Consider the following 16,146-nt stretch of genomic DNA (forward strand, 5'->3'; position numbering starts at 1 on the left):
CAGAGGGGAAGACGCTGTTCCTGAGTCACTGAGTGTGAGCCTTTAGGCTTCTGTCCCTCCCACCTGTGGTAACAGTGAGAGAAGGGCATGCTCTGGGTGCTGGAGGTCCTTAATAATGGACACTGCCTCTCTGAGACATCGCTCCTTGAAAATGTGCTGGGTACTTTGTAGGCTAGTGCCCAAAATGGACCCCACTAAATTTACAACCCTGTCTCCTAACTCTGAGCTTTCTCTCCTAACCCTGCGCCATTGTACCATCTCAACCCCAAACCAGTGTAATCCTGAACACCAGCCACTGACCAACACAAAGGATGCAACCATCCTGCACATCTTGGGTAGTTTCCTCCATTATTTGCCCCCCAGACCCTCTCTGAGTCGTGGGTGCACTGGGCCCAGTGATAACAGAATCTTCATGGTTGCTTTCATCCCTTTGAGACATTGGCACATTTGCAGATTAGATACCACTTTATCCCAAGTGTTGGGACAGTTCATAAACTGCTTTACACTTTGGAGTCAATGAAAGATTTTGATCTAAAAGTAAGTTCCTGTTGTTAAAGTATGGTATCTCTTTCCACCATCTTCATTGTCCTATTATGTATCCCTAAGTTGGGTGGACCTACGTTTTGGTTGTGTCTGTCTGCATAGTTAGATTAGATTAGATTTAATTTTATTGTTATTGTGCCAAGTACAGATACAAAGCCAATGAAATGCAGTTAGCATCTAACAAGAAATGCAAATTACAAAATAACTGCAAATAAAAAATAGGTGCTATAGCACACAAATATAAAAGTACTGAGACAGTACAATATGGGTGCAATACTGCTTAGTGCTGTGATGTGAGGTTCAGCAGGGTCACAGCCTCAAGGAAGAAGCTCTTCCTGTGCCTGCTGGTGTGGAAGCAGAGGCTCCTGTAGCGCCTACTGGATGAGAGGTGAGTAAAAAGTCCATGGTTAGGGTGAGATGCATCCTTGATAATGCTTTTCGCCCTGCCCAGGCAGTGTTTATGGTAGATGTTCTCAATGGTGGGCAATTGGGTGCCGATAATCCGCTGGGCAGTTTTCACCACACGCTGGAGTGCTTTGCGGTCCGATATGGGACAATTGCCATACCACACTGAGATGCAGTTGGTGAGTATGCTCTCAATGGTACAGCGGTAAAAGTCCATCAGTATCCTGGGACAGAGGTGGACTTCCTTGATGCTCCGCAGAAATAAAGGCGCTGTTGTGCCTTTCTGACCAGGATGAAGGAGTTCAGGGACCAGGTGAGATTCTTGGAAATGTGGACACCAAGGAATTTGAAGCTTGATACACGGTCCACTACAGCTTCGTTGATGTAGATGGGGATGTGAGTGTGGCTCCTATCATGCCTGAAGTCCACAATGATCTCCTTGGTCTTCTGGGTGTTAAGGGCCAGGTTGTTGTCGGCACACCACGTGGCCAGGTGCTGGACCTCGTCCCTGTAGGCCATCTCGTCAACCCTTCTGATCAGGCCAACCACCATGGTGTCATCTGAGAACTTGATTATGGAGTTAGAACCATGTACAGGAACACAGTCATTGGTGAAAAGAGAGTACAGAAGAAGACTCAGCACACAGCCTTGAGGCACACTGGTGTTCATGGTGAGAGTGGAGGAGGAGAGGTTGTCTAACTTAAGTGACTGGGGTCTGTTAGTCAGAAAGTCCAAGGTCAAATTGCAGAGGGATGAGCTGATACCAAGCTGGCAAAGTTTGGCAATCAGCTTGGAGGGGATCACAGTATTGAATGCCAAACTAAGGTCAATGAACAGCATTCTGACGTAAGAGTTGGGGCTGTCCAGGTGGATCAGGGCAGAGTGAAGTGCCGTGGAGATGGCGTCCTCTGTTGACCTGTTGGTGCAATAGGCAAATTAATGGGGATCCAGCCAAATTGATGGGGGTCCATTAAGAAGAGCAGCGAGGAGGGATGGGCAGGTTGATTCAGGGCAGGATGAAGGAAAGAAGCAGAGAAACTGGGGGCCTGCATCCCAATCTTCTGGCCTGGAATTCCCAGCTCACAGATCCCACTGACTCATCATAGTGGTTGAGGGTGAACAATTCCCATTTAATTCCTCTCCTGGGTTTCCCAGTCATCCCAATGCCCTGGAAGAATGTTGGTTTTCCAAAATGTATGAGTGGAGAGTCTGAGGGGGAAACATGGGGGATAAGCAGAAACAAGAGAAAATCTGCAGATGCTAGAAGTCCAAGCAACACACACAAAATACTGGCGGAACTCAGCAGTCAGGCAGCATCTATGGGAAAGAGTACAGTCGGCATTTCGGGCCAAGACCCTTTGGCACCATTCTCTGTGTGTTGCTTAGATTTCCAGAATTTGATTACTACACTGCTGAGTCCCTTCCAGGTATGGCTACCCTGAAGAAGTTTAAATCTCTCCAGAACTGCTGAAGGGTGTCAGCCCGAAACACTTTTCCATAGAAGCTGCTGGCCTGCTGAGTTCCTCCAAAATTCCGTGAGGACAAGCAGAATTTTAGATAAAGAAAGAGAGACTGTCACGGGTAAAGCCAATAATCATTGACAAGTAAGTGAGAGTGTCAGTGAGTGAGAATGGAAAGTAGGAGGGGTGAATTGAGTGTGGGATTTGGGAGATCCGTTCTGCCTTGCTCATGAATACCAGTCTTTCTCTCACTCTCTCTCGCTTTTTCCCTCCATCAGTCTCTTGCACTCTCTCTCTCTCACAGTCATTCTTTCTTGCAATCACTCCCTCTCTCGCACTCTCTCTTTCTCTCTCTCCAGGTCAATACAGTCCTTTTATTTGCGACTCTCTACTTACTGAGATGCCATTTCAACTCGCGCAACAAGGAGGTGTCGAAGCTGAAGGAAACCAAGTAAGTGACTTGATGGATGTATGTAAGATGATATGAGGCATGAAGTGGACAGCCAGCATCTTTCTCCCAGAGCAACAATGGCTAATATGAGATGGCATCATTTAATGTGATTGGAGGAAAAGTACTGGGCGGAGGTGGGGGGTGTATCTCAGATCCCCCTCCCCCTACCACTTTCAAATCTCTTACCAGCTCTTTCTTCAGTTAGTCCTGACGAAGGGTTTTGGCCTGAAACGTCGACTGTACCTCTTCCCAGAGATGCTGCCTAGCCTGCTGCGTTCACCAGCAACTTTGATGTGTGTTGCTTGAATTTCCAGCATCTGCAGAATTGTGTGTGTGTGTGTGTGTGTGTGTGTGTGTGTGTTTGTGTGTGTGTGTGTGTGTGTGTCCGTCCCATGTGGCTAAGTCCCAAATGTCTCAGATATCTTTGACATTACAAAGTAAATATATGCCCTTGCATCCTCTTTGGATTATTATAGGGAGGGGACACCATGATCTCCTTGCTCATACCTCACCTTTCAGAATCAGAAACAGGTTTGTTTTCACTGAAAAACTTTATTATCACTGACATACTGATGGTCACTTTATTAGGCATATCTGTTAGATACACCAACATCTGCTGCTGTAGTCCATCTGCTTCAAGATTTGACGTGTTGTGTGTTTGACGAATCTTTTCTGAACACCACTGTTGTAATGCATGGTTATTTGAGTTACAGTTACGTTCCTTTCATCTTCAACCAGGCTGGTCATTCCCCTCGGACATCTATCATTAACAAGGTGTTTTTGCCCACAGAACTGCCACTCACTGGATTTTTTTTAAAACAAATTTGCACTATTCTCTGTAAACTCTAGATACTGTTGTGCATGGAAATCCCAGGATATGAGCAGTTACTGAGATGCACAAGCCACCCCACCTGGCACCAACTGTTATTCCACAGTCAAAGTTACTTACATCACGTTTCTTCCCCATTCTGATTAACAACTGAAACTCTAGACCATGCCTGCATGATTTTATGCATCAAATTGCTGCCACATGATCGGCTAATTATATATTTGCATTAATGAGCAGGGTTACAGATGTGTGTAATGAAGTGACCACTGAGTGTATATCATGATATTTGTTGTTTTGTAACAACAAATCAACTCTATCTTTTATATTAGTATATTGTTTTACAACTGATCCCTGGTGAGTGAGTGGGATAAGAATTAGCAGGTTCCCAGGAAGGGTCTCTGTCCATGGTGCTGATCTCTGCCGATGATGGCACTGGCCGTGGGGTGCTAATCGGGTCATTGGCTGGAGATTGTTGGTGGAAATGTACTTGTGTACATGCCATGTGAGCACAGTGTCGGGACTGACACGGTTGCTGCCACTTACCCTCAAACCCAATGACCAGGAACGGGAACACAGACAATGTAAGGTTGATGGTATCACCAAAAGATGAGACACATCATTAAGGTCTCATTCAGGAGGCACTTTAATAATCTGAGCATGACCAAGCAGAGCCAACATTGTATCACAAAGGGAAACTCATGTTTCCTATCGTCAATCTATTAATAAATAAGGTAGAGACGGAGGAGGCATTGGGTTTTCAGAAGGCATTTGTACTCCTTCTGGGGATAGATCGCATAAACAGATGAGGTGATTCTCAGCAGCCCTGAAGGCTTCTACCCACTCACCCTCAGGATCGATTCTCCGTTATGTGGACAAATTAACTGGTGTGCTCTGTGGTGAAGGTTTACCAGACGGATCCCTAGGCTGGATAGGTTGATGTTCCATAGACATTTAAGCAGAATGGAACTTCACTCATTATAGTTTAGGAGGGTGAGAAGGGCCCACTTTGAAAAACTGATTATGAAGGGGATAGAGAAAATGTTGAGCAGATGACATGGGCAATTAGAGCAAAGAACAGTTTCCGGATGGGGGTGAAACATTTGAAAATCGATTCATGAGGGGCTTCTTACCTTGAAAGATTGTGAATTCTACCCCAGGGTGATGCAGATATGGAGTTTTTGAGTATTTTAAAGACAGAAATTGACAAATGTTTGAGCTATGGGAGAGTCAGTGGGTTTGCAGAGAGCAGGTGAGTATTGTGAAAACCAAGATTAGACCAACCACGATCTTAGCAAGTGACAGGCAAAGGTTCAAAGCGACAACTCCTGCACCTGCTTCGTGTCTTATGTAACACAGCATCCTGAATTGGCAATATTTCACTGCTCCTCTGCCATGACTGGGTCTAAATCCTGGGACTCATTTTCCCACCATTTCGTGGGAGCACCTGCACCAGAAGGAAAGCAGCATTTCTAGGCAATGGCACACCATCGCCTTCTCAAGGGCAGTTTTGATGCAATAAGCAATATCCTGTCCAGTGATGCCTGGTGCCCAGCAATGTATCCAATAAACACAAGAGTATGCTGTTGGCTGCTGAGAAAATGCTGAGGGTACGAAAGATCCCACTTGAAAGGAATTTCAACATTCCTGTGTTTTTCATTCACCTGGTCTCTTTTATGTTCATTTCTACAGATCCCTAACCATTAAGGCTGCAGCACGGATGTTTGTTTTGGGATGCACATGGATCTTTGGAATATTTCAACTTGATAAGAACACTGCAGTGTTATCCTACTTATTCACGGTCATCAACAGTCTCCAGGGTCTGTTCGTTTTCCTTATTTACTGCGTTTTCAATCACTGGGTAAGAATCTCTTCCCTACAGACACATACTGTGAATGGTTGGGCACTCGGGGTGTAAAGGAACAGAGGAACCTAGGGCTATGAGTTTGAAAGCAGGGTCAGAGGTGGACAGGGTGGTGTAAAAGGCATTTGGCACACTGGCCTTCATTAGTCAGGGCAATGAGCATTGGCGATCGGACATTATTTTGCAGTTTCATAAGTTGTTGGTGAGGATGCACTTGGAATACTGTGTATAGTTTTGATCACCCTATTGTAGGAAAGTTGTTTTTAAACTGGAAAGAGCACAGAAAATATTTGAGGATATTTTCAGGATTAGAGGTCCTGAGTGATAGGAAGAGGTTGACCAGCTTCGGTTTCTATTCCTTGGAACTTTGGAGAATGAGAGTCAACCTTGCAGAAATGTTTAAACATATGAGAAACATATATAAGATGGATGGTAAGTCTTTTCCAGAGGGTTGGGAGACCAGAACTAGGAGGCATAGATTTAGGATGGGAGGGGAAATATTTAAAGGGACCTGAAAGGTAGAGGGTGGTGAATATATGGAATAAACTGCCAGAAAAAGTAGTTGAGGCAGGTACAGTGGTACTGCTGCCCCCTGGTAAGCCTCAGGCTCGCTCAGCTTGCTTTCGTCTAGGGGGAGCAGCCTTCGGCCCCGCCAAACTGGGTAATCAGTTTGTGTGGATGCTGTGTGATGTATCCCAGCACGCCAAATAACAGACAGTACACCATATGCGATTAAATGATTACACTTTATAAATCTTACTGGAATTATGTAATTAATAGAAATACAATATAAAAGGAAAAAGTAAAAAGTGCCAAACTTATCAGAGTTCAACCACTTCGTGCACAACCGTTGGAGCTCAATGTTGGATCTTTCCAACATGCAATCTCCTCCGACCCCCTTGACTCGCCGCCTGGGACCAACCACAGTGGTCGACCAGAGCACGTCCAGCACGTCCTTCCTCTTCAATTCTCCTCCCGAAAATCCCGGGTGTCAGACTCCCGCTCGGGATCCATCCCATCACCCAGCTTACAGCATCGTGTCTCCTCGCTCTGTCCCCATCCACCTTCTGCCCCAAAGCCCATGAAAACAATAACTTATGGACACACAAGAAAGAATAACATCTATCCCAATTGGTTAGCAAATGAATACAATTCTCTTATCAGTAAATATAACCCAAACAAGCTGCAGGAGAGAAGCACTTTCTCAGCAGTTAACATAACAAAGAAGCCATTTTTATTTTTAACATAACAAAGAAGCCATTTTATTAGCCTTGGCAGCAACATAAAAGAAGAAACCCCTTTACACTCTCCCCCCACCAAATTTAGTCATGTCCTCATGACTTCTGAAAAACTCGCCAACCCTTCCTGCAGACACAAAAACCCAATCCAGGTACAAACAGTGACATTGCTCCCAAACAGTGGACCTTACGCCCTGTTCCTCAGGCGCTACGTAAGCAAACCTATTTGGGAGTTTACTAATCCTCCAAGACCTCCATACTCCCTCACCTAAACCCTTCAGGCTCGAACACTACTGGGGATACCTTGGGTCTGCTTGCCAACTCCTCTCTCTATCTCTCACTCATATCCCCACTACAACTCGAAGCCCCCCTGTCCCGTGTCCGGTGCCCCACTTCTTTTCCTTCAGGGTCTTTCAGTAGCCCAGGCTGCTCACGGCTGGCCCTCCCCTCTACACCTGACTCAGTGGGAGAAGGGCCAAAAGTCTCTTCCTCAATCAAGGGGAAGTTAGCGAAAGGCAGGATGTACCACACATCCAGCACATCATCCTTCGAATCCGTATTCTTCCCTATTTCCTCGATTGATAGCTGCTGTTTGATTTTCTCCAAACTGAAGCACTTAGCCTGGGCTGCCTCTTCAGCCTCTTCAGCATCCTGTAATTGAGACGTCAGCTTCTTCTCTGACTCCTCCAACTCTTGCCCCAGTCTCAGCAGTTCTGATCCACGCTTCGTGTCCATCTCCATCTGGGACGCAATTACACCACCAGCTTCTTCCAATCTGTTCTGGATCGATTTCTTGAGTTTCTGCTGATCCTTTCGAAGGTTGGTCATTGGTTCGTCTCTCTGGATTAATTCATCAGTGAATGACCACAGTTTCGGCTCGGAATTCCGTTTCCCCGTCTCCACTTTGACGAGCATAAACTCCAATTCTTCGATGGTTGTCCCAAAATTGCAGCACTCTGTCTCCAGCCTGCATTTCTGAGCGTTCAGTTCAGCGGCGCAAATCTCCTCTCTCAGCCAAACACGCGTCTTTCTCCAGACCTGGCACTCGTCCAAAGGAAGTTTTACTTTGTGAATTCTTTGTCGCCTGGGCTCCGGCACTCGCCTCACATCATCCTCCCCCAAGGCGAATCCAAACCCTAGGCGATCATCCACATACGCCAAAACTCCAAACACCTCCACATCCCCCATGGTCTTCCTCATGCCCCGCAGGAAGGTTGCAGGGGTTCCGTATATGCCCTGTGGCATCTTTTCAGACCGGAAGAATCCTAGGGGACCTATAATGGCCGTCATCTCCTTGTCAGCCTCATCCACCAGGATCTGGCAACATCCACTCCTCAGATCCAGCACATTGAACCACGTCGCACCACACAGACAGGCCATCGCATCTTCGCCCCTTAGGTCAGTATTCTGGTCAATGACAGCGCGCCTGTTCAGAGCCCTATAATCCACACACACCCTGCTTATGTCTTCCACGGCTACAGGGGCCAGTCGCCACAACCTCTCTCTCACCAAGGTGTCTTCAGCGGTCAACTCCCCTCCCTCGTGGTATTTCGGAGCGTCTACTAAGAGGGTCTCACCCTCAGATACTTCCCCCAGGCTGTACCACCATCAGCTCTCGTTTAATTCGGTACTGGCCCAAGGCTGCTACACATGTCCTCACAAGCAGCTTGAAACACTGGGTGCACAGACAATGCCCCCATGAACTCCAGTTTCACTGACCAATAATCCTCTTCTGGATAATCACTGGCACTGGTATCCCAAATCTCCAGTGCCCTAAATGTTGTCAAGGGTAACTGCTTCAGAAACTGGTTGTAAAATGAATTGTACAACAACTTGACCTGCGCCCCAGTGTTGAGGAGGGCTTTAGCATAGCTTCCATCTATCTGTAATGACACACAGGGGTGTGGTCCCTCTAAGCCTTCAGGAATAGGGTCTGTTCCTTTTGGGGGTTCCTTGGTACATTGCTAGGAATGTGCTCCCCCAGACACCCCAAGCCGTTTCCCCACTGGGCTCCACTAAGTTTCCCGACACCTCTCTGATCAGCTGAACAACTGAGGGAGGGGCTGATCCCCTTAAATGATCCTGCTGGCACTGCAAGCAATTTAGCTGCCCCCCAACCCCAGCCAGAGAAGATACACTGAAAGCTTTTCCCCAATCTCCTGACACAGGTATGGAAAGCCCCCCAGGCACTACATTTTACTTCCAATCAAACCAAACGCATTTTCCCCCACTTTCAGATAACTGGCTGCGGTCACTACGGGGTAATTGACCCTAACAGTTCTAACACCATCAACAGCCTGCCTACTCAAACTTTCAACCAATTCCTGTCGCTCTCCCTCAACCAAGCACTGCCACTCATCTAACAACTGAGCAATCCTTTCTGCCCACGTCTCATACGCCTCCGCCCCTTTTGGGGCGGACATTATCCCAAAAACCAGGCGGAGCCTGCCATAGCTGGAACACTTATTCCCAGATCCTGCCTCCGAATTAGAGCACTCTTTCTTCTCTCTCCTAGTAGTATGAACATCCTCACCCAGGGCGCCAATAGACAGTGGCAGTCCCACCACCAACTCGTCAGTGTTAGTCTGAACTCGAACAAAGACGTCCGGGGTACCGACGGCCACCCCACCCAACACGCCTGCAGTAATAACCAGCAATCCCACAGAGGCACACCAGCTTGCCATCCCGCTGCATGCATAATTTAAAGAGGGCGATCACACAGCTTCCTACAAAAATCCATATTCCGGACGAACAACCCCACAGTGCAGCCCCCTGGTAGGCCTCAGGCTCGCTCAGCTCACTTTCGTCTAGGGGGAGCAGCCTTCAGCCCCGCCAAACTGGGTAACCAAGTTTGTGTGGATGCTGTGTGATGTACCCCACCACGCCAAATAACAGACAGTACACCATATGCAATTAAGTGATTACACTTTATAAATCTTACTGGAATTATGTAATTAATAGAGATACAATATAAAAGGAAAAAGTAAAAGGCGCCAAACTTATCAGAGTTCAACCACTTCGTGCACAACCGTTGGAGCTCAATTAACAGGGTCTTTTTTTCACCATGTGATGTCCTCTGACCCCCTCAACTCGTCGCCTGGGACCAACCACGGTGGTCGACCAGAGCGCGTCCAGCACATCCTTCCTCTTCGGTTCTCCTCCCGAAAATCCTGGGTCTCGGACTCCCACTCGGGGTCCGTCCCATCGCCCAGCTTACAGCATCGTGTCTCCTCTCTCTGTCCCCATCCGCCCTCTGCCCAAAAGCCCACAAAAACAATAGCTTACAGACACACAAGAAAGAATAACACCTATCCCAACTGGTTAGCAAATGAATACAATTCTCTTATCAGTAATTATAACCCAAACAAACTGCGAAAGAGAAGCACTTTTTCGGCAGTTAACATAACAAAGAAGCCATTTTATTAGCCTTAGCAGTAACATAAAAGAAGTACAGTATAATATAAGAAGTATCTGGATATGTACCTGGAGGGTTGGGGCTTTGAGGGTTGTGGGTTGAAAGAAGCAGACTCAATGGGCTGAATGGACTAATTCTGCTTCAGTGTCTCATGGTGTAACACAGGAATTTGGAACTAATGACATGTTGGCTTTCATAACTTGAGGAGTTGAGTATAGGAGCAAAGAGGTCCTTCTGCAGTTGTACAGGGCCCTGGTGAGACCCCACCTGGAGTACTGTGTGCAGTGTTGGTCTCCAAATTTGAGGAAGGACATTCTTGCTATGGAGGGAGTGCAGCATAGGTTCACTGGGTTAATTCCAGGGATGGTGGGAATGTCATATGTCAAAAGATTAGAGCCACTGGGCTTGTATACACTGGAATTTAGAAGGATGAGAGGGGATCTGATTGAAACATACAAGATTATTAAGGGATTAGACAGGCTAGAGGCAGGAAACATGTTCCCGATGTTAGGGGAGTGCAGAACCAGAGGCCACAGTTTAAGAATAAGGGGTAGGCCATTTAGAACGGAGTTGAGGAAAAACCTTTTCACACAGAGGGTTGTGGATCTGTGGAATGCTCTGCCTAAGAAGGCAGTGGAGGTGAATTCTCTGGATTCTTTCAAGAAAGAGTTAGATGGAGCTCTTAAAGATAGCGGAGTCAAGGGATATGGGGAGAAGGCAGGAACACGGTACTGATTGTGGATGATCAGCCATGATCACAGTGAATGATGGTGCTGGCTTGAAGGGCCGAATGGCCTACTCCTGCACCTATTGTCTATTGTCTATAATGGATGGGCACCGTGGTTGGCATGAGCTTGTTGGGTCAAAAGGCCTGTATCCAAACTGCATTGCTCTGTGACTCCACAACTCTATCAATTTCTCCACTTCATCTGACTCTCCGCATATAATCATCATAGTGATGAATGGTTAGAGCGCCTTTTCCTGAACTATGTATTTGAAGCAAGAGTCAACACATGGTTCTTTAAGTTTTCACCACCATTTAATAAGATCAGGCTGATATGATTGTGACCTCTAAAGTTCATTTTCATCTCACCTTGATAAACTTTCACCTCCTTATGCAGAAGCTCTCTACCTCTCTGTAAATTTTTTTCAAAGTTCATGATTTCATTGCTCTTTCATAAAAGAAATTTGGTGGACTTGCTTCTGTCTGAGTGATCCACTGGAGGTGCCAATGGGACACAGTTACAATATAAAATGTAATCCTTACTTGGCTTTGGGACTCTGAAGGGTGACTGAAAGGTAGTTTTATTCTACTAGGTTGGAATTAACAAATTCTTTAAAGTATATTCCAAAATAATAGTTAATGTGTGAAGGTTTCTCTCACCACTCATAATCATCACAAAAATAGATAGCGATGACCATTGCAAAAATAAATAACAGAAAATGAAAGACAGGTTCAGAATTCATGATTAGTGCAAAGAATCAAACAATTTAATTGTACAAAAATAAAATTTGTTAAAATTGTGTATGACTAATGTATCATTCTCATTTCATTCAAGGTGGTTGATGAATTTCGGAAATGGTTGACCAGTAAACAGAAGAGCATCACCACAGAGTCCTCACAGATAGAGATGAACACGACTGAGGTGAGAAGCTTTCTCCAGAAGGACAGAAACATTCAGAAGGTCAGGCTGTGTCCACGGAGTCAGAATAAACTGAGTGACTTGGGTCGATGATCTTCCATCAAAACTGCTCCAATGAAAGATCATCCACCTAAACATTGATGGTCTCTTTTGACATCCGTCGAGGGAGAAAGAGTGAATGTTTTCAGAACTTACATTCGTCCAATCAGGCATAGACTGAGAAGTGGGAAATAATTCACAGACAATCACCACCTCCATCAAGAGCACATCAATCCACTTACCCCTGAGATTCAATGATGTCATTGAGTCCCTTCCATCAACATCCTGGAGCTGCCACCATTAACTAACTGAACCAGACCAACCACATTTACTGTAGTATACATGTGGAATGAGCACCCAGAGGAGGTGCTAGAGTTAGGTGGAAGAACAACTTTTAAATGGTAGTTGGATGTAAATGGATCGGAAAAGTTTAGAGAAATAGGGGCTCAAACTAGGCAAATCGGATCAGCTAGGATGGGACATCTTGGTTGGCATGGACTAGTTGGTCTGGAGGCCTGTTGCCTTGCTGTATCAGAATCAGAATCGGGTTGCAGGAACAAACTGAAAGATCACACAGTTGACATTTGAAATAACGAGTGATTTATTCAAAACAGGTGCACACCATGCTTTTGCTTGCATGGTGGGGGGGGCGGGGAGCAGTGTCAGTGATTTTGCTGGTGCAAGTGGGGGAAGGTGAGGGGGAGGGTCAGTGCTTGTGCGTGGGAAAGGAGAGGGTGGGCCTTTGGGATTCTGATGTTTCTGTCAGTCATTCTTTGGGTATTTTTGTTTTGTGGATGTCTGCGAAGAGTGAGAGTTTCAGGCTGTACACCGTATACTTTCTCTGATATTAAATTAACCACCTTAACACCAGGAAACCAGGCAAAGCTGATCGAGCTGAGCGAGAATTTGATGCGGCTTTTACATTCTCGGTTGATGAGGTTACCTGTAAAACTATATTTTATTAACAGAATGGTATCTATAGGAAGAGTTAATTGAGTCTAGGTCAGATTGCAGAATAAAATGATCATCCACAGGTCCAGCAATAAATCCAGTTTTCAATCACAACAATGAGTGAGTACATGCAATCGCATAAACACTTTTGTCTGTGGTTTCCTGTTACCACATAAGCACAATACATATCACTATTTACTAATTATTAGCCCTCACAATTCTTTCCCCTAAAACACAGGTTTATTATCACTGACATATGTTGTGAAATTACTTGTTTTCTGGTCCCAGCACTGTGCGAGACATAAAAGTTAGGAAGAGTTACAAAATAAATACTGTAACTGGATAGAGTTCATGTACTGTTCAGAAATCTGATGATAGAAGTCTCCTATACCTCGTCCCTGATGGTAGTAACAAGAAGAAGGCATGTCCCGGATGGTGAGGGTCTTTAAAGATGGATGCACCTTTTTGAATCTCCTCAAACTCCTAATGAAAGAGATGGTACTTGAGCAGGGCCGAGCCACACAGGAGTTTGGACAGAGTAGAGCCATGAGCTCAGCACACATCCTTGATTGTCAGTGAGGAGGAGATGTTATGACTGATCCATAATGATTGGTCTCCCGATTAGGAACTCTATGACTGTGAATCACTTGGTGACAATAGTGGGCCTGACACACTGCTAGATTCCTACAACATTTTCTCATGATCTCAGCTCGAGACCCCCCCACCCCCGAACCACCAATTTAAGTCCTACATGGACAGTGAACCTACACAGCAAAACTCTAATCCATGCAAATAGTGGGATTGTTTCTGCATCCACTTGCCTTTTGCTGCCCTCTGCTGTTGCATGAGATCTGATAATTGAATAACAAGTCAGTTTGCTCCCCCTGCTGGGAGTCGTGTCTGCAGGGTCTCGGTAAGGTATCTTGGCCTTGCCCCATCCCCTGCCCACCACACACAAGTAGGCACCAGCTTTCCAACAGACTATTGTGGGTCAACACAGGTGATGAACACACTGTGGTTCTCGTTCCCATTCAAGCCCTCCTGCTGACCATGAATCCCAAGGAGCTTTGACTCTCCTGGCAGAACCCCCAGGGCAGTGAATAGAAGAATTTTACCTCCTTAAAGTTGTCTTCACTCGATTTTGTCTGGACCAAGACAAATAATAGCAATCTCATTTTGTTTTATCCAGACTTATAAAGTAACACAAACGGACGCATTCAACACCCAATGACAAAATTCTTCTCAGCGGAGTTTCTTTCTTTCATTCTCTTTCGTTCTCACTGTGCGTCTGGCTCTGAAGATCGTGGGTTCAAGACCCACTCCCAAACACGGAGAGCTCTGTTGGAGGATTGGTCATACCAGCAGAATTACTTGGCTTGTACTAAGCTTGTAAATAGGCACGATCTAACTGGAGTTCTAGAACTGTCTGTATATGAAAGTGAGTCTGTACAGGAATATGTATGAGATTTGGTGTTATTATGAATGTGATTATAAATAAGTTTCAGGATTTGCTAAATTTCCAAGTTTTACACAGATATCCTGTTATTCTGATTGTTGTTCCTTGTGATATATATGACTTTGGTGCCAACATTGTTGAGATCTTTCCTGAACTCAATGTGAGATATGAGATTTGAACTTGACCTTCACCTAACATGTTGCATCTGAACAGCTTAGACATAAAGATCAGGTACACAGACGCACACAGAAAGGCATATGCACACGTGCAGGCACACGTTCACACACACACATACACCACTTCAAGTGCCGATTTTAGCCAGTGATTGGGTAGCAAAACATCACTTAACCATCACACCTTCTCCTCTTCTGCCTTTATAAGTGAAAATTCACTGTCAGTCTTTCTTTCTACATCCAGTTTAAAACCATCTGTTCAAGAAATGAATATATTTTTTTATTGGAATAAGGCTCTTTATTTACCAATTTGTGCATGCTTGAAAATCACTGTACTCTTGAATTCATAAAATAAAAGTATCTTAAATAAATAAACCTTATTGCACTAACAGTGCAATGTGTAATAATTAAAAGTGAATGAGATTTTGAACTGTAGAAAGAGGGTTGTACATGGATTATCACATGGTGAGGGGAATGGCCCCCGGTCGTACCAGAGAGATGGATGTGGCAACGCGTGTCAGAGATGTTACGTCAGGGGCCTGTCCTCGACTGACCTGAAGACCCATGAGATGTGTTCTTGGCACAGCCCACTGGAACAGCTGTCGCCTTCACTGGCCACAGACACCAGATCATGGTCTGCAAACAAGGCACCTATCAGCCCACATATCCCCCACAACCAGCAAAGCTCCCAGGGGCTGGTGCTGGAGGGATTAATGTCTCCGATCGGATGACCCTGGAATGATTCCCAGATCCCAGCACAAATCCCCTCTCCTCTTTCCCCCATCATTCCACCAATGTTCCTTACAGGAGGCCTAGTAGAACAGGAATCTCAGAAAATCAGAAGAGCTTCTCTGTTTGCCCATAGACCCTGTTTTTGACCAAGTCAATGGCTTCTGGTCCGAACGATACTCCCCCGTTCCGTGAGTTAAGGTTCAGCTACAAGGAATTATAGGAACAGTCATTATTGACCACTGGCTCCTTCCATGATACATGCCCTACTAAAGGTGAAGGTGGCTTGTTGAGAACATTGCTACTGGCCCATTTCTACTGAAGTTGGTGCTACTTTGCTAACCTTTACACACCCATTCCTGACCTCTCCTAAACCCCTACTTCTCCTTAACTCTCCTTTCAACCCCAATCCTCCTGACCTTCTCAGTCCTATTAACTTCTCTTGACTCCACCTCTGGTGTTGCCCCCCAACCTCATCCTTCATAGACCATTCCTCCACCCACGGGCCCCCTCCATCCTCTCGGTTCTGGATGGAGTGGGAAACGGTGGAGATCACAAAATGAAAATCTACCTTCCTTTGGGACCTGGATCTGGGTGAGTTTATTGTTGTTCTCTAGGCCTTCACTTACAATAAATCCATAAATAAGCAGTACAAGAGAATTATGAGGTACTGTTCATGGATTCATAGACCTTTCAGAAATTGGATGGTGGAGAAGAAGAAACATTTCCTAAAACGTTAGATGCGGGTCTTCATTTTTAAGAGGTGGTGCAGCGTCCATCATTAAGGACTCTTACCATCTGGGACATGATCTTTTGTCATTACTACCATCAGGAAGGAGATACAGGAGCCTGAAACTCTACACCCATCATTTCAGGAATAGCTTCTTCTCCTCCGCCATCCGATTTATGAATGGTCCATGAATTCTACCTCACTATTCATCTTCTGCTCTATT

The 16,146-nt window shown here is 45.5% G+C and overlaps 1 protein-coding gene across 1 annotated transcript in view; it reads left to right on the top strand.

Moving 5' to 3' along the window:
• LOC134339294 (adhesion G protein-coupled receptor E2-like) overlaps nucleotides 1-16,146 on the top strand; it is a 108,930-nt gene that overhangs the window by 77,057 nt on the left and 15,727 nt on the right. The window contains exons 14-16 of the mRNA XM_063035670.1: nucleotides 2,768-2,859; nucleotides 5,378-5,546; nucleotides 11,762-11,848. Coding sequence (XP_062891740.1) covers nucleotides 2,768-2,859; nucleotides 5,378-5,546; nucleotides 11,762-11,848 — 348 coding nt within the window. The remainder of the gene's footprint in view (nucleotides 1-2,767; nucleotides 2,860-5,377; nucleotides 5,547-11,761; nucleotides 11,849-16,146) is intronic.

Source organism: Mobula hypostoma, chromosome 29 (genome assembly GCF_963921235.1).
Source record: "Mobula hypostoma chromosome 29, sMobHyp1.1, whole genome shotgun sequence".
Taxonomy (NCBI): Eukaryota; Metazoa; Chordata; class Chondrichthyes; order Myliobatiformes; family Myliobatidae; genus Mobula; species Mobula hypostoma.